General features: G+C 47.3%; 1 protein-coding gene across 2 annotated transcripts; it reads left to right on the top strand.

Moving 5' to 3' along the window:
• On the top strand, positions 1 to 20,714 carry LOC126530905 (uncharacterized). 2 transcript variants are annotated; one of them, XM_055070844.2, is made up of 4 exons: positions 1 to 687; positions 1,273 to 1,555; positions 10,514 to 10,581; positions 20,468 to 20,714. In XM_055070844.2, the coding sequence occupies exons 1-4, from the start codon at positions 595 to 597 to the stop codon at positions 20,504 to 20,506; spliced, it is 483 nt and encodes a 160-aa protein (XP_054926819.2). In that variant the 5' UTR covers positions 1 to 594; the 3' UTR covers positions 20,507 to 20,714. The 2 variants fall into 2 exon arrangements, with proteins under 2 accessions (XP_054926819.2, XP_072144194.1); XM_072288093.1 differs by lacking the exon at positions 10,514 to 10,581 and having other exon boundaries at positions 4 to 687.
• The last annotated feature ends 3,402 nt before the right edge of the window (positions 20,715 to 24,116 follow it).

The raw sequence follows: 24,116 nt of genomic DNA on the forward strand, positions 1-24,116 counted from the left end.
CGAAGTACACTTTATTTTATTGCGTTCCATAACTTGAAAACTCGAAATACACATTCTGACACTGAGCAACTAGAGTGCATACAATACAACTTCCAAGACACTGAAAGACAGGTTCGTCCACACAAATTTCGAACGTGTCAGCAACAACAGTAAATTCTTTGCATTGCCTCTGTGCAAACGGAGCAAGAGGAGGCCTGGACGTAATCAAAGTGTTGACGCTGGCTTCCTATACAAAGCATCGCAAGGTGATTTAATTAAACGGCGAGGTAACGAGACAAGTCAGGGCGCCACATGAATGTATGACATGACATGACATTGCATGTAGGTGAAGCCCTCGGCATGTGTACGCTAAGAACACGGGACGCTATGCTGCGTGGAGGAGACGAGTTCTTTGTACATCACGAGGTTGCATGAAGTATACTAGACGGCATTCGATGAAAATCGTAGTCGAGATCGCGCGACGGCGAACCATGTCACGCTAATACGTCCCAACATTTAATAAATAAAAAAAAAGCGAATCCTTCAGGGAAACATCCTTAACTCATGTCACGATCGTATATTCAGTGAAGCATGTAGCGGGCTCTTTTCTCACGCATGGTGCAATGCGCACGTAAACTCGCCGCACACGTCCTTGCCGACACACACGTCAGCTCGCCACCAGAGAGGACCGGCTTCAACGTCTTGCAGGTGGGTCAACTAGTTCTCCAGTTCACAGCTGTGAACTGGAGAACCACTAAGCGGTTAAAAATTTCGACACCAAAGCGGTACAGGTCTTGAAAAAGTACATCGAAGGAGGCTGTAACTTGCATCTTTTTAAACAGCGCGAAACGAGACAAAGCACGGCGAAAGGGCAAAACGAAGACGAGCTCTGACTTTCAATTAGCTTGTACTTTTTTTAAAAGAACACACGTATGCATGTATGTCAGCACATGCGTGATATTAGGATGACCTAGATCTGTTGAAATGACAACACAATCGCAAGAATTCAAGACGTCCTCAAGTTTCTAAATTTATGGGCGCATCACTTCCCGCGCATCCCCCCCCCCCCCCCCCCCCGAAATGATAGGTCCTTATCTGACAAATCTATGCAAAACTTACTTATATACGGCTTTGCGACTTCACATGGGGACCTCTCTCTCTCTCTCTTTCTATGTATATATATATATATATATATATATATATATATATATATATATATATATATATATATATAACGAAATTGTTCGTTTTGAGGTGCACGCCATTTTCTTTTGCTAACTTTTTCGGCTGTAGGAGAACGCGCAAGTGTTCAGCTTCCGGCACGTGACCAAGATGGGCGACGATACTGAGCGCGGTGTGCGCATCTGCGGCGCGACTTCGTCGCTGCTGTTGCTGCTGCTGCTGTCGGCGGTGGTACTTCTGTCCAACGAGGTGCGTGCCGCCAGTCTACTCGAGGGCCGCCAGGTGGACGCGCACTTCTGGCAGGGAGTGCTCAACAAGACCGCGGAGGGTAGCATGGAGCAGGCCTTCACCATGGTCCTCGGCAAAGTCTCCGACGACCTCGCAGGCGCCATGGGTGAGCACACTGCGAGAGGCCTTTGTTGCCACTAGGAGCGCAAATATATACGGGAACGCTTGTCGACGGTCGCTGGATGTCTCTTTGCGACCACGGATTGACTATATCCTGGCAGCATCGACGATGTTGGGCCCGAGTTCTCGGTGAAACTCTCGGCTCTCGCACAGGCTTGCACGAACAGCGGTCTGTCGGGTAGTAAAGCAATGCAAAAAGTACACTAGGGGACGTAAAAGGAGGAAGTGGACAAGACGAGCGGTACCACTAGGCCTGTCCACTTCCTCGTCTTACGTCTCGTCTGAAGTCGCGGTTCCAATGCACAATTTATGGTCAAGCTTGAGATCGAACAGGCAATCTGTCGTAACGGAATCGGCGCCGTATTTCGTACCAGCCACGAACCAGAAGGTTATTGCCGGATAACAAATAGCAGGCTCGTACACGTATGAATTCCTTTTGCTCGAATCTATTCCTTTCTTATCAACTACCGTTCACGGCTAGCCGATACCGGCCGCCACTTGGTCCACTTAAAAAGTGCGTGAAAAAGTAGCATCTGAATAGAAGTGTTACATACTATCACGCCCTAGTTTTGCTTTGAGAAAGTGCTGTAGATGTCACTGACATAGATTTATAGAAACTCCACCGCGATCATATACCCGCTTAACATGCTGATATATTCGCGAGGTTCACTGAACGGACGCTTGAGAGCAGCACAATACCACTGCGCAAACGCTCCCCATCACGTGGCTTTTTTCATATTTCGCGGTCTTTCTTACCACGTTAGACGTATCGCAAAGGAAACAAATCGATCGGTGGTTTTTGAAAGTGCTCTACAAATCTGCCATCTACAATATATCATACTTGGGGTCCTCAGCCAATAATTAAAAAGTTGGGTAATTAAACTTAATCATTTAGTGAGTTATGGGGAAAACAAAATTGTCTGAGTTACTATACGCTATTGCGAATAGTATGCGTTCGGTTCAGTTCGCTTCTGACGCACCTTTCATACTTAAATACTTGGCTCAAGTTATGTGGGACACCCTGTATATAAACTCGTTTTCCCAAAGCAGTGATCCAAACCTGTGCGCATTGCGTTGAATGGTTCCTCCGTGATAAACCCCAGCGCTGACAAGACCCAGCGCTATGACTGACCAAATGTGCTGTGCACAGTGCGTCGTCAAAGCTTTCGTCTGTCCGGCGTGGTTAAGCACCGTTGATAGGGAACATTAAAAGCGCGAAGCGCGTCCTAAGGGGAGGCGGGGGTATCCTGTGTGTGCCCACCTTGTGGACATGTCTCTTTCATTTGCTGCTGATGTTCTGATTGACTGGGCTGGGGTACGCGTCAGAAAGAGACAGGCGCACTCAGCCAATCAGCACTTCAACAGCGGAATAAATGGACATGTCCAATGTAGGTGGATGCTTACAGAATGCCAAAAACAGAATACCTTCAAAGATCAGTGTGTCCCGTCGGTCGTCCATGACTAACGATCTGCACGAGCGCTTGATGAAACGACAACGATTTGAGACATAGGGAGCAGAGAATGCCACTGCATGGTTGGCCAGGAGCTCGTTATTGCCGCAGACGTGACATGACCGCGTAGCATATATCCAGACTGTACAACTCACCCTTTGTCGACTGTAGTGACGGATGCATTACCAAAACCAAGGTTTCTTCTTTCCTGCAAAGTCCAGAGATCGTATTTTCACACACTCCTCACTTTTTTCTTTCGCTTCCGTGTTCACCCTTTGTTTTGTTTCTTACATTCCAGTCGCTTTCTGCGTTTATCCACAAGCCTTGTCATGTGGATTGTCATAAAATTTTTTGTGTTAATATAATGACATAAATTACGATGTAAATGATACACATGCATCTCTAGTCATGTATTCATCGCATACTTGACACACTAAAAGATTACGAACTTCACGAAACAGTATCGCATTCATGGTGCTCCGATGCTTCGACTTGAGTGAAGACACCTGCAGTGGCCCCGTACTACGGCCGCAGAATGAAATCACGTACCAGCGGCCTCTTCAGTAAAACGTGTCAACAATAAATATCACACACCACTGGTCTTGCACCCGTCTGGACATTCCGCATAAAATGCTAGCTGTTCCAAGGGCTTGTAGTGCAATAAGCAAGGTACGAGTGGTGTTCGAGCGGTTTTGACCAATGTATCTATGCGTTCCTGTTTGGGCTACAATTTTGCGAGTTCCGCGGCACATTCGATGGATCAATTTTGGCTCGATTCCGGCACTAACTAATCTAAGTTGCTGCTTGTGCGCCATTGCGAGTGTTTCACATCCTGCACAGTCAGTGTATACAGTCTGAGCACGGGTTCCCTGTACTCATTCTGATAAAAAAAGAAAAACAATGTCGAAGTTGGTTAATGATTTATTTATTCATGGTATTAAAGCTCCCAATGTTAAACATGTATACTAAGGGTTATAAGGTATGACTAAAGATTGCGATGGGGCTAGTTGGATTTCACTGCCGCTGTGTTCTTTCCTTATAAATCAGTCGATTGAAGCGCTTCATCGTCTGCGCTCGTGTTCACGTTTTGTTTCTGCCTTGACGCTGCAGTGCTGTATTCTAATTATGAGGAATGGATGCCGCAGTGGAGGCCTGCGGATTAAATTTGGCCGCTTGATATTGTTTTGTTTTTTAGCACACCTACTTTAAGCACATTTGCATTTCGTCCCCATCGAAATGTGGCCGCGCCAGGTATGACTGGGTGTCAAACCCGCGACCAAGTGCTAGTGCAGCGGAACGACACTGAACAGCCTCGAACATCCTCGACGAGTTCCAAGATAGTGATTAGTAGACGCCTTCATGTAAAAAGTAACACCGGAAGGCTTTCGAGCTATCGCAGCAATGGTATTTCCGCAAATATAGTTGCGGAACCAACCGTGGTGGGTTTCTTTTTTTTTTATTTCAAGATCTAACAGAACTTTTCAAAAATCTGCCTGTGACAGATAGCATAATTCTGTTCAGTGAGTTAAACGAAAACAAAGGGGGTTAACCAAGGGGCCCGAATTTTATTAGTCATATCATATGAAGCCAACAAACGCGTCAGTGTTTGTTGGCTTCTTATGATATGTTCACTGAGTTGGTTACAGGAGCGAATAACTGATGACATTGAGCCAGAACTGAACATCTACTAAAATATAAAAAAAGAGAAAAAAAAAGAAAGGCGTTATTTTTGCGCGAATGCAAAGTGAACCTCAACGTGACAATTTTTTTTTCACTCCGGAACCGAGCCTACAACATAAGAGGTATCGGTTTGGTTGACAGTGGGACAGCAACCCCAATCCGTCACGTCACTGTGGCGGTCACCCAACTGTTCGTCTGGGCTGGGTTGAAGCTCAGCCGCACTCGGTATTCTGCCAAGCACGTCTGGCCAGCGACAGCGCACCTGGATCCCGGTCACTTAGGAGGCCGAGGACGCACACCGTCATCCCACCGGCTAGCGGATTCAAATTCCGGCAACGGCTTTGTGGGTGCGCTACCATCACACACCCCCTACACCTAATCTAGCTCTAGAATTCAGACCCACCACCTGGCCAGTGCCGAGCAGAGTGCTTGAAGTCACACGGCCGCGGCTCTGGTTATTCTATGGGGAGTGATTAGGCTATAAGTTTATTCGGTACCCGTGCGCTATACATGGCAATGGATGGATGGAAACAACCTTATTTTAAATCCAGCCAAGTTTAACGCGTCGCTCAGCGAAAAGTTGTCGCTCTCGAACACGCGAATACCACGCATGGCTACGAAAGAAGGCATGACCAAGACGGACCGACGACGGAACGATGACGACGGCATGGCAGCGAAAAGAGAGAAACGAAGAAAGGAAAACAAGGCGGTGCCCGATTGATTTTCCTACACTCGGAGAAGGGGGAAAAGGAAGACAAAAAAAAAAATTCCCCGACGATTACGATACCCCCTGATGCGAAATTTGAACGCAGCTCTATACGTGTTTTCATTTCGCGATATGCTGGCTGGTGCGGACAGTCTGTCTCGCGCGGCACGATCCAAACGGAGCGAAGTGGGTCACGTCTCCCTCGCTAATCGGGAGATCGCGAGAGGCTGCGCGTGGGTGACGCGTGGGTGCAATTCACAGGTGCCGCCGCAGATAGGCTACCGTTCATGCAGCGCTTTGTTTCGTACAAACGGCGCGCGCTACTCTGGCGCCATGTCATAGCCATCGTCACCGCACAGCCCGTCTTGCGCGGTCCTACGCTTTTCTTCTGGCGCTTTCGTTCCACCAAAGACAAGAGCGGCCTTTCGATGCGGATTAGTCGTACCACCTATGCTAGCTGCGACAACACTCAAAGGAGCGTCACACTGAGCCCAACTCGTAGCCGCTCGCCATCGCCGCTTGCAGGCGCTGTGATACCGACCACACACGCTGGTACCGCGGACTGACCTCAGCAGCAGACGCCGTGGACGAGCGTAGCCCTCCCAACCTCACGGCACTCTGGCTCCCCATCGGAAGCACAGATGAGTTACCGCGGACTGACCTCAGCAGCAGTCGCCGTGGACGAGCGTAGCCCTCCCAACCTCACGGCACTCTTGCTCCCCATCGGAAGCGCAGATGAGCTACCGCGGACTGATCTCAGCAGCAGAAGCCGTGGACGAGCGTAGCCCTCCCAACCTCACGGCACTCTGTCTCCCCATTGGAAGCGCAGATGAGCTACCGCGGACTGATCTCAGCAGCAGACGCAGTGGACGAGCGTAGCCCTCCCAACCTCACGGCACTCTGGCTCCTTATCGGAAGCGCAGACGAACTACCGCGGACTGATCTCAGCAGCAGACGCCGTGGACGAGCGTAGCCTTCCCAACCTCACGGCACTGTGGCTCCCCCTTGGAATAGCAGATGAGCTACCGCGGACTGATCTCAGATCAGACGCCGTGGACGAGCGTAGCCCTCCCAACCTCACGGCACTCTGGCTCCCCATCGGAAGCGCAGATGAGCTACCGTGGACTGATCTCAGCAGCAGACGCCGTGGACGAGCGTAGCCCTCCCAACCTCACGGCACTCTGGCTCTCCATCGGAAGCGCAGATGAGCTACCATGGACTGATCTCAGCAGCAGACGCCGTGGACGAGCGTAGCCCTCCCAACCTCACGGCACTCTGGCTCTCCATCGGAAGCGCAGATGAGCTACCATGGACTGATCTCAGCAGCAGACGCCGTGGACGAGCGTAGCCTTCTCAACCTCACGGCACTCTGGCTCCCCATCGGAAGCGCAGATGAGCTACCGCGAACTGACCTCAGAAGCAGACGCTGCAGACGAGCGTAGCCCTCCCAACCTCCCGGCACTCTGGCTCCTTATCGGAAGCGCAGATGAACTACCGCGGACTGATCTCAGCAGCAGACGCCGTGGACGAGCGTAGCCTTCCCAACCTCACGGCACTGTGGCTCCCCCTCGGAATAGCAGATGAGCTACCGCGGACTGATCTCAGATCAGACGCCGTGGACGAGCGTAGCCCTCCCAACCTCACGGCACTCTGGCTCCCCATCGGAAGCGCAGATGAGCTACCGTGGACTGATCTCAGCAGCAGACGCCGTGGACGAGCGTAGCCCTCCCAACCTCACGGCACTCTGGCTCTCCATCGGAAGCGCAGATGAGCTACCATGGACTGATCTCAGCAGCAGACGCCGTGGACGAGCGTAGCCTTCTCAACCTCACGGCACTCTGGCTCCCCATCGGAAGCGCAGATGAGCTACCGCGAACTGACCTCAGAAGCAGACGCTGCAGACGAGCGTAGCCCTCCCAACCTCACTGCACTCTGGCTCCCCATCGGAAACGCAGATGAGATGGCCCACGCGGCTGCTCAAGCCGTGGCCGCCGGCAACTCAGCGCATGCGCGGGCCGTCTCCCCTCGGCTCCACTTCTCTTTGCAGTGTCATGGTTCCGCTGCACCCTCCTCCTGCGCTTTCCTCCTCCTGTCTTCGCGATAGTTTTTCTTCCGCGTTCTCTTTCGTTCTTCGCGGTGCTCGTTCACTGGATTACGCCGACGCCGTCGACACTCGCCGCAGGAACAGGCTATTAAAGCTGCACCATGAAAAAGATAAGAGAAATATTAAAGGGCCAGCCAGTGTGAACACATTCGTAAATAATGTTTGCTGACAGTAAAAAGCGTTCGTTTTAGGGACACTAGAAATACTTCATCGGTTCCTTAGCGGCAAAATATACAGACTTCTAAAACTCTTGCATTTATCCCCTTAGCGGGAAAATGCTTATTATTAGTGTAGGAAATGTCACCTCATTCTCCCGTCACAAATTCCGAACTGTCTTCTCGTATTAGGGTAGTTTTGGCGCCTCGCAGCTCGCTAAGTGAAGTCTTTGGGTATTTTTCGTAATGCGCCGTAGTCCTTCTTTACCGAGAAACAATTACCGGGTGGCGACACTGCCTTGACATTCCCTCACCGGCGCGCTTTTACGTCACGGATTATGACAGAGTATACTCGAGCGTACTTAATTTCTTTATCGGTAAACGTGAACTATAATGCATTCCTAAAGAGCCAAAGAGTGGGAAGCTTTAGCTCGTGCTCTCCTATCTAAATACATGGGAAAACGGAAATCGTTTTTTTCCGGCAATCATTACACCGAAAGTTATGAGGTTTGTTGCATTTGAAAGCTAATGTTAAAATCTAGTGACTTCTGGAAGCAGAATTTTGATTTAGGCTATCAACTTGTTCTATAAATATTGTTAAAATCACTATTTTAGAAAAATGAAACTGTAACCTTTATAACTCTAACTCAGCAACGAAAAAAGGATTTCACAGTTCTGTAAAATACAGCTAATAATAAATCTAAAGCGGACCACATTGATTTATTATACACTGCTATGAAATTTACCAATATTATTTGAGTGGGACTTTTGCAAAACGCCCGTAAACATTGTAACCAATTCACGTAAACTAATTTGTCATGTCTAATGTACCCACTTTAGACGCTCTAAGAGATGCAGTTTACAGAGCTGTGGTATCTGATTTTGAAGCAGAATTACAAAATTTGTAAAGATCGTGCTTCTACATATATTCTTTTTAAAAACATGACTGTTTGCGGCAATCTTTCTAAAAGAATTGAGGAGCCATTCCTCTCTGTGAAAGCGGATGACTAGCGAAGCTCTAGCACGTCGCACAGGGTTAGGCAAGGGTACATGTACGGTAGGTGGTATTGTCCGCTTGCGAGTCAAGGGTGTATGGATGCATACACCTTGGCCTTTGCGTATATGGCAATGCCTCCTACTCGTGAGTCCACGTCCTTTAAACGATTCCAGTATATCCATCGACTTGAAACACTGCATCTTTATTTATCTATTTCATTTATTATCATTTCTTAACATAGTTATTATTACGGGTGGAGTGCTTGAAGCCTGCTTCCCCTCTGCCGTCGATCGATCTGCACGGTATGGCACTGCCTCCGGAATCGGCCCACATTTTTGCCCACGGACACGACAGATGCATTCGGGGGCAGAGGTACACAGCTTTTATGTATAAATTTCGGGCCCCTAGTAAAGAATCTGCCTCCGAAATTCACTCGAATTTAACTTGCTTTTCGAAATACAACAAATTTGATTCAAATTGGTCCAGGGGCTGTTTCATAAAAGCGTTCCTGCGTTTTACATGTATTCGAATAGGCGGCATCAAAGTTGGGCCCGAGCTAAAGCTTTCCATTAAAAGGTTCAGGAGCATTTACTGAGTCACAATGTGTTGAATTTGTAGAAGCGCTTTGGACTCCGTGACTTAACACTGACGTCTGGGCGCGGATGTTACGGCGTGAAATTCACAAATGAAACTTTGACTTTAATTTTCTATTTTGGTTATAAAGCTACTAGAAATTTACAATACTAGAGTTTTGAAAGAGTACTTCATTAGTCTACGTGTGTGCAAAAATTAATTTTTAAAGCCAAACGGAACACGAATTGAAGAGTGCATGCTGGAAGCTCCCCCCGAACCGACTGTCGAGTACGTTTCGAAGCACAACCGCTTTCCCCACTGACATAAAACACATATACCGGTTAGTTTTCTCTTTCTTTTTTCAAGATCAAACAGAATTAAAAAAAAGGGCTTGTGGCAGATATCATAATTCTATTCGTTGAGCTCGATAACTCAAAGAGGCGGACATTACTTAATATTAGTTAACTTACGGAACATATTGCAATTTACGAAGTGCAGGTTGTGAGTTCGCAAGGCGTATTCACTTGGAACGAATTTTCAGGATGACAGTGGTTTCGAAATATTGATTCCCAAAGTGTGCGACGAAATACACATGGGCGTTCGTTACTTTTTTTCTTCAATGCATAAAACCACGGTTTGTTTAAAAAGTGAGCGGAACAACAGTGCATTTTTATCGCAAGTATTACGGCGCATATCTCGAAACGCGTACGATGCTTAAAGTTCGTTCCAAGTGGATATCCCTTGCAAACTCCTTGGCTTGCAACTCGTAATTAATTTCAATGTCTGTCGTAAAGTAATGGCTTTTAACTTTGATTAGCATTATTTTGTTAATTAGTGAATTATGCAGTTTCATTTCGCCTGCGAGCAAAGTCCACCGCTTCGAGTAATGAGTAATCCAGCTCAGGGACAACATTTACACTTTGTGCCACAGGCGATGTAAAAAAAAACAGAAACTCTTTATGATCCCAAAGAAACAAAAAAGCATCCCGTATATATATATATATATATATATATATATATATATATATATGTGTTTATATATATATATGTGTTTATATATATATGTGTATATATATATATGTGTTTATATATATATGTGTATATATATATATGTATATATATATATATATGTATATATATATATATATATATATGTATATGTATATATATATATACGTGCCGTCAGCGCGAATAATGTTTTGTCGAAGAAAGGACGCAGTTTATTCCGTCAGATTGTCACGCTTTCCTATATAAGTTTCCGCCACTCGCTTCTTGCAGACCGGATCAACGAATTCCTGGATGGCGTGAGAAGAAACGTTACGTCTGTGATACAAGAAGGCGTCAAGGTGAGCACCTGCTGGCATGTTGTACGTGGCATGGTTGCTCGTGGGCCTAATTTAACAACGGTTGTCAGATGGCGCATCTGCTATCTTTATATCGTTTGTTGTGGTCTGCGGAGACCTCCGCCACGGCATCCTTCATAGGCCACCGTGCGACATCGGCCCGCTGAACACCACAATTTTGATCTATTGTATAGTGAACGTCGGATAAAGAGCACAGGTGAACAAAAAGCTGCACAATCCTTGTGTGCCATTTGTGGATTGTGAACTATAGGATTGGAGAGCAACGCAGAGCAAGGAAGCCGTTGGGAGAGCTCGCGACGTCAGACCAATCCACATTCGAATATAGGTGGAAAAGCTGTACCGGATATACTCAGAATTCTGCGAAGCCGCAGTGCTCGTGTCAAAGCTGGCTCGAGGGTGTTCGTTTGTTTGCCCTCAGTTATTGGCTCGTACCCTCTATAGGGCATTGGGCAAGATGCGGATGAAGAAAACGAATTTGATGATGATGATGATGATGATGATGATGTCCTTGATGAGTTTGGCGCAAACGAAATGAGAAGCATTGATTGTTCTGTACTCCTCTCCTTCGACAGTTTCGTAGCTTTAGTGCCTTCCATGCAAAAATGGGCACAGGTAGGAGCAGTATTCTGAATATTGCTCGATTTCGGCCGCATCAATGGGACAACTAACAAAAGGCACATGAACAAAATTTTCCGTCCTAGATGAAAATCGTTTAAACTATATTTCTAAAAAATTTTGCTTCTTGTAGTGTACAGTTGTCGGGCTATTTGCAGGAGAAGTTCCCATATTTGGCTATCTTCAATAGCAAATTACACTAAAAGTAATAACTCAACATTCTTTTGCTACATCTAGGAAATAGATAAATATGCCCTAAAGCTACAGAGCAAGCAACAGTGTAGTAAGTACAGTATGTTCTTGTTAAAAACTTTATTCAAACAAAGGTGTTCGGGGCACGCAGGCCCCTGGGCCCCCGCACGACCGTACTCCAATCAAGTGTTTATGTTCCGTAAGTCCATAACACTGGCAGCCCGGCTGGTCACTCAAAAGCAAGAAAATTCCAAAGATCCTGGTTAAGAACTGAGATGCCTACGCTGCAGAACGTTTCAGAGAAGCACTTGAAAGCCCATCGGGACCAGCGGATTTCTTCGAGTTTGCGCAGCATAGGCAGAACACCGTTCACAGAAATAGTCAGTATTCTTCACCAGGATTTTTCAGTTGAAATTCTAGTTGTGGTTGCCCACTCCTTAAGGAACACGCTTTGAAAATACAATTTAAAACCTTGCATTATAATCGTGGAGTCGGTTACAACGTTATTTTTAATTCGAATTTTGGTCAAATGATCCCGTAATTCGAGGGATCACTTCTGATAAATTCAGGGAGCGTCGTGCCAAAACAATGAGACAATGCTAATAATAACTTTGGCGCAAGTTCATCTTTTAGTACGTGGAACTGTTGAAGGCAAGAGAGAGAGAGAAATAACTTTTATTTATATAGCCGGCAGATTGGTGTGGGGGCCAACCCCGCCTAGATGGCGGCCAGAAGCCCTTGAGCTCTAGCGGCATCCTCGGCCTGCTGGACAGCCAGAAGTTGGTCTTCGGGGGCCGAGCTGAGCAACACGGTCTCCCACTACTTCCGATCCTGAATTTTTTGGCCCTGTCGGGGCGCCCGAGGGCAGGCCCAGATAATGTGATCCAGGTCCGCCCTTTCTTGACAAAATTTACAATTCGCCGAATATTGGTCTGGGTAATAATGATTATAAGTAACCGGATTTGGATATGTATTTGTTTGAAGGAGGCGCCATGCCACCGCCTGCTGCTTATTAAGTGATGAGTGTGCGGGAGGAAAACGCACCCTCCCCAATCTGTAATGATTAGTTATCTCCCTGTAGCCAACCATCCGGTCCCCTGTCAGCCCCAGCCGCGGCGCCCCGGTGGCTCGGCTTGTGAGTCCTCGAGCCACGGCGTCGGCCGCCTCATTGCCGGGGAGGGAGGAGTGCGCCGGTGCCCAGATGATATGGACAACTCGCTCACCGCGGAAGTTTGCCAGGATACGTTGTGATTCCGGCGAAATGCGCCCCTTTGCGTAATTTAAGATGGCGGTTTTAGAATCACTGTCTATTATCGTGGCCAGTGTGGAAGCCATTGCAAGAGCAATGGCCGATTCCTCAGCCACCTCGGCTCTGTTGGTTTTAATAGATCCGCTGACTTTAGGCTCACCTTCCGAGTTCACTGCAACGATACACATATTCTGATTAGTCGTGTACTCTGCCGCGTCGACGTACACCACGTCCTGAGAGCGTTGGAATCTCCTATGTATAGCCCTTGCCCTTTCCTCCCGCCTTTCCCTGTGGTGTTCGGGATGCATGTTTTTGGGTAGCGGTGGGATAATGAGCTTCTTCCTTATGTCGTGGGGAATGTCTACTTTAGTGCCATATTGTGATGCGTATGTTACTCTAAGCTTGTTAAGTATGTGTCTGCCAGTAGGTGTTTGCGAGAGCCTTTCATATTGCGCTATCGTATGGGCTTCTATGAGTTCTTCGAGCGTGTTGTGGACACCTAAGGCTAGGAGCCTGTCATTCGATGTGTTTATCGGCAAACCTATGGCTTGTTTGAATGATCGTCTAATGATGCCTTCGATTTTTGTCTTTTCTGCTACTTGGAGATTTAGGTAAGGGGTTACATATACTATGCGGCTGATGACAAAAGCCTGGACTAGTCGTACCAGATTGTTCTCTTTCATCCCATAATGGCGATTGGCAATTCTCTTAATTAGTCTCATTGTTTGTTGTGCGCTGTTTTCTAGTATTCTGATTGTTTCCCCGTTGTGACCATTCGCTGATACGTGGAGGCCGAGGACTCTAATGCTGTCGACAATAGGTATTTGGTTGCCATTTACAAAAAGCGTGATGTTTGGTTTATCCGTAGAACTCTTACGGCCCCTGCGTGTCGGTCGGTATAGAAGTAATTCTGATTTTTGCGGCGAGCATCTCAATCCTTTATCCACGACATATTTCTCAACCCTATGTATGGCTGTTTGGAGGATTTCCTCAATCTGCCCGTCACTTCCACCTGTTACCCAAAGGGTGATATCATCGGCGTACAGGCTATGCTGTAATCCTTCTATATTTTCTAGTTCTGCTGGCAGGCCAATCATAGCTACATTGAAAAGAAAGGGAGATAAGACTGATCCTTGTGGTGTGCCCCGGCTTCCGAGTTCTATCTCTTTGGATTTTACTTCACCGATTGTGATTTGCGCAATACGGTCAGAGAGAAAGTCTTTAACATACGCATGGGTTCGTTGCCCCACTCCTAGGCCTTGTAAGTTTTCTAAAATAGCCCTGTGGGTGATATTATCAAAGGCCTTCGTAAGATCAAGACCAAGGATAGCTTTTGTATCTAGTGTTTGAGGTCCCGCGTCTATTATTTGGTGTTTGATTTGCAACATAATGTCTTGTGTAGACAGTTTTGGTCTAAACCCAATCATGGTGTGCGGGAAAAGGCCGTTGTCTTCCATGTAATTAGTTAGACGTGTGAGGATGACGTGCTCCATGAGCTTGCCAGCACACGACGTTAACGATATAGGCCTGAGATTCTCAAGTTGAAGTTTCTTTCCCGGCTTTGGAATCATTATAACCTGGGCGGTTTTCCATTGACGTGGAATATTACCCTGTTCCCAGCAGTTGTTAATATACTTGGTGAGGGCCGAGATAGATTCATCATCGAGATTTCTCAGGATCTTGTTGGTGATTCCATCCGGGCCTGGCGTGGATTTCGTGTTGAGCCTGATGAGTTCCGCTCGAACTTCAGCCTCGGTTATGGGGCTGTCAAGATACGGGTTTTCCTTACCAGTATATGGATGTTGTTGTTCTTTGGTTGTATTTCCTACGTATAGCCTTTGTAGTTCCTGTAAGAGTTCTTCTTCCGTGCCTTTGTATCTGTGAATTATTTTGTGCAGGCAGTGTCGTTGTGTGGACTTGCTGTTTTCCGGGTCTAAAAGATAACGCAGAAGATTCCAGGTTTTAGGTAGCCCTATCTGTCTCTCCATGGTGTTGCACGTGGCCTCCCAATTTTGACGGCTTAATCTATTCGCATAGTCCTCTATTTCCTTATTGAGCATGGCGATTTTCCTTCTCAGGTTTCTATTAAGTTTTTGCTGTCTCCAGCGTTTCTGCATGCTGCTTTTTGCCTCCCACATATGTAGGAGTTTGCTGTCCGCCTCCTCTATCCCCGCTTTTTCCGGAATAGTCTTAGTGGCTCGTATCACACTTTGATGAAGTTTTTTAGTCCAAATCTCGATGTCATGTATGACTTCATCAGCTTCCTCCTCCCGGATTTTGCGGAAGGAGTCCCATTCGACAATCATTATTTTCCTGCCTTTCTTTCTTGATGGGCCTGCGTGTACAGTTGCTACAATGAAGTGATCACTACCCAGATTTTCTTGTGTGTTTATCCATTTTGCATCAGGTGTGTTCTTTGTAAAAGTTAGGTCTGGTGTGGTGTCATTGCTCACACTGTTACCCATCCTAGTGGGCGCCTGTGGATCCGTTACGAGAGTGAGACCCTCCTGCTGAGCGTCTAACCATAGATTACGACCCTTGACGTTCTCCAAACGGTATCCCCAAGCCGCGTGGGGTGCATTAAAGTCCCCTACAATTACCATTGCATGTCTTTCTGCTAAATTTAAGGATTTACGAAAGAGCGGGCCGAATCTTATCTTGTGTCGAGGGCTACTGTATACATTTAAGATGAAAAGGCTTCCTTCTCCCTTGCGCGTGGGAATGATTTCAATCAGGACGTGGTCTACACCGGTCACGCCAGTGCTGTGTTCTATGACAGTAAGGTTTCTATGTACGAGAGTTGTAACGGACGCCTTCTCGTCGGAAGCACCGTATGCTTTGTAACCGGATAATTTAGCCAGTCCCCCCGTTTCTTGCAGGGCGATGATGTCTGGGGCCTCCTTGCTACTTATGAACTGCTGTAGGTGTCCCCGTTTCCGGCGATACCCGCGACAGTTCCATTGCCATATTATGTATTTATTACGCGGAGCCATGTTTATTTGTTTGATTCTCCCCGGTGACTTTACTGGTTTCTGTCACTACGGGTCGATGATATGGTTTGGTGGTCACTTTTACCGGTCCCACTCCCGCAGGCCTCAAGTCTTTTTGCGCGTTTTCAACAACTGTTAGTCGGGTTTCAATGCCTTCTATTCTTTGTAGCATTTCCGCAAACTGTACCTGTAACCCGGCGAATTGTTGTTGTAGCGTCTTGGTTAACTCCACAAACATTCCCTCTACTTGCTTTCCTAACTGCGTTGAGACGCTGCTTTGCGCGTCTGGCGCGTCTCCAGCTTTTCTTTTGTGGGGCGGCGTCCCTGTCATTTGCGCGAGAGCGGGCGTTGACTCGCAGCTAGGCGTCTGTGCCGTACTGGCGGTAGGCGTGGAACTTGGCTCGTGTGTCCTATTCTGCTGAAGCCTAGCGTTTTCTTGCTTTAATTGTTTGATTTCCTCCCTCTGCTTAGCATTTTCACGAGTAATTTGCGCTAGTAATTTTCTAATTTGGATCATTTCTTGCTCCAGGGCGGGCCCTTCTATTTTAGGTGTTATATTAGACGGAGAAGCATTGCCGGAGACCGTGTCTGCCCAGCTCACCTGCGTTTTGTTGCCGTTGTCCCCGCCAGAGCCCTCCGGGGTTCCGTGTAGTGGGGATCCTCTCGATCTCGATTCAGACCTGGGCCGGGAGCTGGACCGAGACTTGGAGTTGGACCGGCCGCCACCGCCTCCACCGGGGAGTCTTGGGAAGGAGCTAGAGCGGCTCCTGTCGCGGCGTCTGCTGCCGTGGCTGTTGGTCCATGCCGATCCCTTGTGCGATTCGATGCTGCCCGACCGCTCCCTGGACCGACTCGGGCGATTGTCCGCCATAGCTTTCTGCGGTTGCTGTTCATTCCGTTGTTGTTGTTGTCTCCACTGCCTCTTTCTGAGAATATATGGGGTCTTGAATCGTTCACGGCACTTTTTGTCTCCTGTGAGGTGTCCCTTCCCACACATGAAGCATCTTGGCTCGCACTGATGATCTTCAGGTGGATTGAGAGTTCCGCACCCGCGACATTTCTTGCTGTTCGGTGTCGGGCAGACATCCGCTCGGTGGCCGAGGCGGCCACAGGTGGTACATGTTTCGTACTGCTTACGATATAGTAGGCATCGGTATTCAGCTCCGCGGTAGTACACGTAGTGTGGTACGTATGTACCTTCAAACACTATCACAACCGAATCGGTGCGTCCCATGCGTCTTGCGTGTAGTATAGTCGGGTTTCTGCAGTTCACCATGCTTTTTTCAACGTCTTCAGGCGTGTCGTATTCTGGAATACCGTGTATGACTCCCTTGGATGTGTTCTCCGGCGCAGTAATGTAAGCGGCCGTACTGTAGATGTTCGATCCAAGTTGGATTTCCCGTATCTGGCTGTAGCGTTTCGCATTCTCAAGTTTCGGCGTGCTCATGATCATGGTGTTTTGTCTTGGATTGATTCGTAGCGTATCTTCTCCGGCATTTTCTGGTGTCAATGCGGCTGCCAGCAGAACGCCATCCTTTATGTACGCAATGCGTTGTTGCGCCATGTCGAGCCCACCTCTCGGGCGGATCACGACCTTGTAGTCATCCTCCGGTAGCTGCGGTTGCCTCGGGGCCATTGGTCGTTGTAGAATTCGTGCGTTCATGGTTTTCCACGCCGTTGAAACCGGCGCGTCTCCGATGTTCTTGGATCGTTCATCGAGGTCTGGGCGTCTCTTGGCGTTACTACGGCGTTCGTGAGCCGCAATCCAGCCCTGGTCGTCATATTCTTCCGGGGAAATTGTCTCCCCTTCCACTTCTACGACGTCCATCCTCGCGTCTCGTGGCGAAGCGGGGGCCCGATCGCACCCGAGACAGGCGTCGTTCCCGCCGAAGTGGTGGGAACAGTGACGTCGCAGACTCAGCTAGTTAGGGTTAGCCAGGCCGCCGGCGTGGCAGTGTATTAAAACTGCCTTTGTGGCTCAGAAAATCGCCCACCTGGGATAATCCCGATGTCTTCGTTGTCCGTCGGCCTTCCGGTGTTAGGTGTGGTAGTTCTAGACTCGAGAACTGCCTTTTTCCGCCACAATCATGGAAAGCTTTCGGAGCCCATGTGAATCCCGCCTTGTCGGCTCGGCCCCCTGGCGGCGAATCTCTGTTGAAGGCAAGGTATTTTTTTATTTCTGACATCGCTTCACTTGGCATTTCATTGACTAATTTGGCGATTAATCCAGTGTTATGAAGGTGAAAATTTCATCGTTTGAGATATCACAATTTTTTACAATATCTCTAAAAAGATGTTGACTGCCGAAATAAATATTCCGCTTCCAACAGCCACTAGATTCTAGCTCTTCCTTTTAAATGCAACAAACCTCATAAATTTCGGTGTAAAATGATCGCCGGCGAAATCGAGTTCTATTTTCCCATGTATTTAGATAGCAGTCCACGAGCTAAGGCTTCCCAGTCTTGGGCTCTTTAGGAATGCGGTGTAGTTCATGCTTACCGATAAAGAAATTAACTTGGCTCGAGTGGACCATGTCATAATCCGTGACATCGCAGCGGGCCGGTGAGGGAACTTCACGGCAATGTCAACACCCGGTAATTGTTTCTCGATAAGGAAAGACTACGGCGCGTTATGGAAAATACCCGAAAGCCTTCACTAAGCGAGCTTCGAGGCGCCAAAACCACCCTAATACGAGAAGGCAGTTCGGAATCAGTGACGGGACAACGAGCTGACATTTTCTCCACTAGTAATAAGCATTTATTCGCTGAGTAAATAAATGCGAGAGTTTTAAGTCTGTGTAGTTTGCAGCTATAAAATGGAAAAGTATTTATAGTGTCCCTAAAACTAACGCTTTTAACTGTCAGCGAACATTAATTCACGAATGGATTCACACTGACAGGCCCTTTATTATTTTTCGTACCTGCTTCTTCATCTTTTTTTCCCCCTTCTTTGACTGTAGCATAATCAATGGGGCAACTTCTCGGTTAACTTCCCTACCTTTCCTTCTTCGTTTCTCTCTCTTTTCGCTGCAATGCCGTCGTCGTCGTTCCGTCGTCTGTCCGTCGTCGTCATGCGTTGAATTCGCATGTTCGAGAGCGGCAGGCTTTCGTTGAGCGAAACATTTCTCCATAAAATTGTGCCCACCTACTTGGCTTTGTGCCCTCTATACTTACACATGGTCGCTAAACAAAAAACAGCGTTCCTCGAAGAATCCAATTAAAGTTTGTTTAAACCGATTCCCATTCACATCGCACGTGTACGGCATAAACTTATAGTCTAATGACTCGTCGTATAATAACCAGAGCCGCGACCGTGTGATTCGAAGCACTGTGCTCGGCTCTGGCCAGGTGGTGGGTCTGAATTCCGGAGCCACATTAGGTGTAGGGGGTGCGTGATGGTAGCGCACCCACAAAGCCGTTGCCGGAATTTGAATCCGCTAGCCGGTGGGATGACGGTGTGCGTCCTCGGCCTCGTAAGTGACCAGGATCCAGGTGCGCTGTCGCTGGCCAGACGTGCTTGGCAGAAAAAATGCCAAGTAAGGTTCAGCTTCAACCCAGCCCTGACCGACAGTTGGGTGACCGCCACGGTGACACGACGGATTGGGGTTGATGTCCCACTGTCACTTTTTATTTAATGCGATACCTTTTCTTTTATATGTTTGGTTCCGGACTGAAAGATATCATTCAGGTTGAGTTTCGATTCGCGCAAAAATGATGCTTTTCTTTTTTTCTTCTTTTTTCTAAAGGCGAAAGCCTTAGAAGTTTCACGGGTCAAAAATTTCGATGTCCAGCGTTATGGCACATATACGGGCGAACCGGTCATATCTCCAAGCTGTATTCCAATGGACATCGTGAAGGCTGAAAGTCGAACTCACGACCTTTGGTGTTAATTTGTATAATGATGAAATATGAGGTCTACTGGATATGCACAGTATTCAAATAAAAAGAAATTGATTCACTGAACCTGGGACACCACTAAAGCACATGCCTTAGTGGTGTCCATAGACTTGTGGCGGCCGTTTTAATGTGCCATTAACCACGCATAATCAGTGGCGATGTCTAGGAAACATGGAAAGAGAACAAGGAAAAAGTAATTAGTAAAAAGAAAAACACCTAAAGAGAAAACAAATAATAGGAAGTAACAACGCATTCGAATGAGAATGACAGTAATTTGATCAATGTCCCTTGAGCCTGCAGACTTTAGCTTTTATCAATCATCATTAGCGCATGTTCAAGTAACTGCCATTTTTTTTAGAAGAGTTCAGTACTGGTTCTGTGCCTTGCTTAGTATACCACATCAAGAAGCACTATAGGGTTGTTGCTCGGACTATTTTATGCATTATAACAGTATTAAACAGCACAGAAGTGAGGACGAGAAGCAACGTTGTCCTGTCCTTTGCGCTGTTTACCAAGAGTGTTTCAAGGAGCAATATTCTAGTGCGTCTCGATGTGCCCCAGAGGCTGAAGAGACCACCGAGCTCAGTGGATCATTGCCGCTGTATGTGAAGCGCTCTTCCTTCCTTCACAACAAAGCGAGCCATTGTAAAATGCAGTGGCTACGACGTTGCGCTCCTGAACACGAAGCCGCGCAGCTTCGACGCCTACTGCGGCGGTCCCATTCCTATGGGGGCAGAAAGCAAAAAAAAAAAAAAAAAAACCGCTCGTCTTGCGCGCAGTGGGTTCAAGCTGCGATAAAAGGTGGTCAAAATGAATCCCTGAGATTTCCTCTACGGCGTTTCTCATTGCCAACTGTGCAGTTGGGGAACGTTAAACCGCACAATTTTTTTTTCGTGTTAAAACGCTGCATGAAACTTTTTTTGCAGAACAAAGCTGGCTCCCCGGCGGAGGAAACCCGAAAGTGACGAGCTGTGCTGCACCCGGGTGTGACGATAAAGGCTACTTACTTCCGGTCATCCAACTCCTGGCACGAAGCGCAACGTGCCCTAATGCACGCTGACGACCCTTGGCGACACAGCGGCCAGCTTCCGTGTCATTGAGCTTCTGCGTCGACGCAAAACAAATCCCGCCGTTTGTTACCCGTTCTCAAAATAAATCACGTGGTGTGCCAGACATGTTGGCTCCATAGCAGTGCATTCAGTACGCGGAGAACGGGTATACAGTGGGTTAATTAGTGTAAGAGAATGGTTGTCCAGAAGCCGCCAACGGTGGACCAGAAGGAGGACTTGGCTGACGCAGGGGAAAGGCAACCGGAGTGCGCTGGGAGGGGCCGGACCTAAGGGGGTTTAGCTTTTCTAGTTCAAGTCGCCTGTTTTGCTCTAACAGGATTCCCTGGTCTCCCAAAGCTGTCATGGTTTCAGCATAAACAGACTTCGTACGCATTAATATTCAAGCGAGCTTTGAACTGGACTCGCCGTAAATTTTGGTTATGAACCACAAGGCGCCAAACTCCGTTCAAGAAAGAATTCAACTGTAAGTTAATTCATAGTATTCATTTTGAAGTGTGCTTGAGTTGCTCAATTGATAGCATCCTCATTCTGAAGGGGTAAGAACGAATCGTTGATGCCGACAAATGAACATTTCTTTTCTAGCGACTTTTTGTGGCAAGTAAACGAGATAATATAAGTGCGACAGACGGGACACGTGAAATAAACATTAATGGGTATCGCTGTCCAATTCTCGCATATGATATTATGGAGTTTCAGGTTCTTCGAGCCCAAAATTGGGGGACGCAAACCACGGTATGCGCAAAAATAAAAAAAAAATGTATGCTTCTCTAATCTTTGACTTAGCTGTCTCTTAGTGGCACTCGCACATCGGGGTAGGTGTTCTTTAGGTCAATTTTAGGCGAACGCAACACACGAACCTCAATCAGAGGCAACTGTTTACAATGTATTAATTAGCCGGTTAAATATCATTCCACCTTCTTGTGTGTCATTAGTGACAAGTGACGTAATCTTTCGCTTTCTACTTCGGGATTTCCAGGAATTTCGCCAGAGAATTTGGCTCACGTGGCGAGTGTCTAAAGTTTACGATTCTGTGCTTTGGTGTGCGGTAATGTGTGATTTCTAATGAACTATCATTGTTGCAGATACTTCAGTAACTGAACTTGTAGCTAACCTTAGGCTCTGATATATCTATAAGGAGAGAGAGCGTAAACTTTATTTTCAAATCAATAAGATTTGAGTCCGGCGTCCTTTTAGTAGGTCTGGGCACCCGCCGCGGACGCGGTTCTGAGACCTTGTCTCGGAACCGCGTCCTCGGCTCGCTGGACGGCCCAGAGTTGTGCTGTCAGGTTCGAGCTGAGCAGTGCGGTCTTCCAGAGCGAGTGGAGTCTGGCAGTGGAAGAGACGGAGGGGTCGGCACTGCCCGACTTGTTTGTTAAGTGCTGACATTCCCATATCATGTGATTAAGTGTGGCAACCTCGCCATACGATGTGCATCTAGTGTACATGTCTGGATACATGGCATGCATGAGCCTGGGGGTCTCTGTAAGAATCCGTTTGTAATTGTCCGAAGTGTACTGCTTGCGTCCTGTCTAACCTAGCGTGAGGGAATGGGTATACGCGTCTTTGTAAGGGGAAATGTGTCCTAATGTCTTGGAACCTGGTCATACGATCCTCCCAAGCTCAGACGTTTGCAGTACCCCGCGGGGGCTGTTGCTCCGATGACGCTCGGTGAGTGAGGCCTGGATATCTATAAAGAAACCGATGAATTTTATACTGTACTGTATTTTTTGAATTTTTTTGATTTATTTTGAATTTTCTCGCGGTCGCCTCAAGAGGTGAACCGGAAGCGCTGCACAAGAAACAAGTGTCCCTCGGTGCTCGTGCCCCCAAAAACGCAGAAAGGTACGCAGAAGAATGCAAGCAAGACGCGGGGCTTTGTGTGCGCAAACATGCTTGGTTGCGGTACGTATTTCCCAAACTGCCTATTTCTGTGCCTACCAAGCGATCAGAATTAACACACAGTTTTCATCTACGGCTTCTCTTATATCGCCGGTGTCGTTTGAGCTCGCAATTCGTGTGCAATAAACAATTTTTATGATACGGACACTCGAGGAGCACCACTGAAATTGTTGTCCAAGAGGCAGCATCATCACCGCCAATCTCTAGTGACATAAGCAGCCACAACATCGCCAGCTTCAGAGGGCACGGCAGGACCACCACGGACGCCACAATGGACCCGCTCCTTTTTGTTGAATAGGTGACGCTGTGGACTATCAACGGTTGCGAGCCGGCAGAGAATTCATATTTAAAACAGCGCCAAAAAAAAACACGAACAAGGGAGGACACAGGACGAGCGCTGACTGCCAACAACACCTTTATTGGAGCCTGCGCAAATATATACAATTTGCAATGGACATAAAGAGAGTGAAAGAAGCGAAAGGCGAGTCATCGTCGGTCAACTCCTGCTGCGCATGCGTCAATGACATGAAACAATATAAGAGTAACCATAACTTGGTGGACACAGGCCAAACTGATTAAGTTCTAAGGAACTTAAGTTCTTTATCACAAAGTGCTATGGAAGGGGAACTAACACAACCTAACCTAACCTAACCTAACCTAACCTAACCTAACTGACACATTGAAAATGCCTCAAAGATTTTTCTGGCCATCTGATTGCTGTACCTTTTCAACACACGCGTGTCGTCAAGGAGTGGTGAACAGCCACACTTTGCACAATGAACGGCCAGATTACTGCCAGTCTTAATCTTGACACAGTGCGCATGCTCACGCAAACGTTCATTGATACAGCGTCCTGCTTGCCCTATGTAAGTTACGTAGGGCAAACAGGACGCTGTATCAATGAACGTATTCTTTCACTCTCTTTACGCCAGTTGCAAATTGTATATATTTGCGCATAAAGGTGTTGTTGGCAGTCAGCGCTCATCCTGTGTCCTCCCTTGTCCGTTTTTTTTTTTTGCGCTGTTTTAAATATGAATGATCCGTACCAACTAGCTCGCACCCAAACCCTTCTGAGCCGGCAGAGAATGCCTCGTGCTATTCCTCGTGCGTGCACACGTACGACGTAAGACACGTACTAAGTATGAAGGTTGCCCACATTTTCGTAAGAGGGTTTAGAGTTGGCTTTGCGTGCGTCGGGTTTGAGTGAAGCCATTCAGCGGTGTTCAGTCGGTTTAATTGTGACTATATCATTGTGAGGATTGACCTACCTTAACTTTATGATGGCCCTGGGAAAACCAAAGTGCCCACGTAGACTGGAAAAATGGTATTCTGGAGTGCGCTTTATTGTTTTGCGTTCCATAACTTGCAAACTTGAAATACACGTTCTGAAACTGAGCAACTATAGCGTGCACACTACACAGTATCCAAGACACTAAAAGACAAGTTCGTCCTAAATAAATGTCGAACGTGTCAGCAACAACAGTAAATTCTTTGTATTGTGTCTGTGCGAACGGAGCAAGAGGAGGCCTGGACGTAATGAAAGTGTTAACGCTGGCTTCCTAATAAAGTATCGCAAGGTGATTTAATTGAACGCAAGGTAACGAGA

The sequence above is a fragment of the Dermacentor andersoni genome, chromosome 5, assembly GCF_023375885.2.
Source record: "Dermacentor andersoni chromosome 5, qqDerAnde1_hic_scaffold, whole genome shotgun sequence".
Taxonomy (NCBI): Eukaryota; Metazoa; Arthropoda; class Arachnida; order Ixodida; family Ixodidae; genus Dermacentor; species Dermacentor andersoni.

Bases quoted from the DNA above. Each gene is read 5' to 3' on its own strand.
- LOC126530905 (XM_072288093.1), top strand. From the start codon at position 595: ATGGTGCAATGCGCACGTAAACTCGCCGCACACGTCCTTGCCGACACA. The intron at 688-1,272 runs GTGGGTCAACTA...TTTCGGCTGTAG, and splicing joins CCGGCTTCAACGTCTTGCAG to GAGAACGCGCAAGTGTTCAG. The intron at 1,556-20,467 runs GTGAGCACACTG...CTTTTTTTGCAG, and splicing joins CGACCTCGCAGGCGCCATGG to AACAAAGCTGGCTCCCCGGC.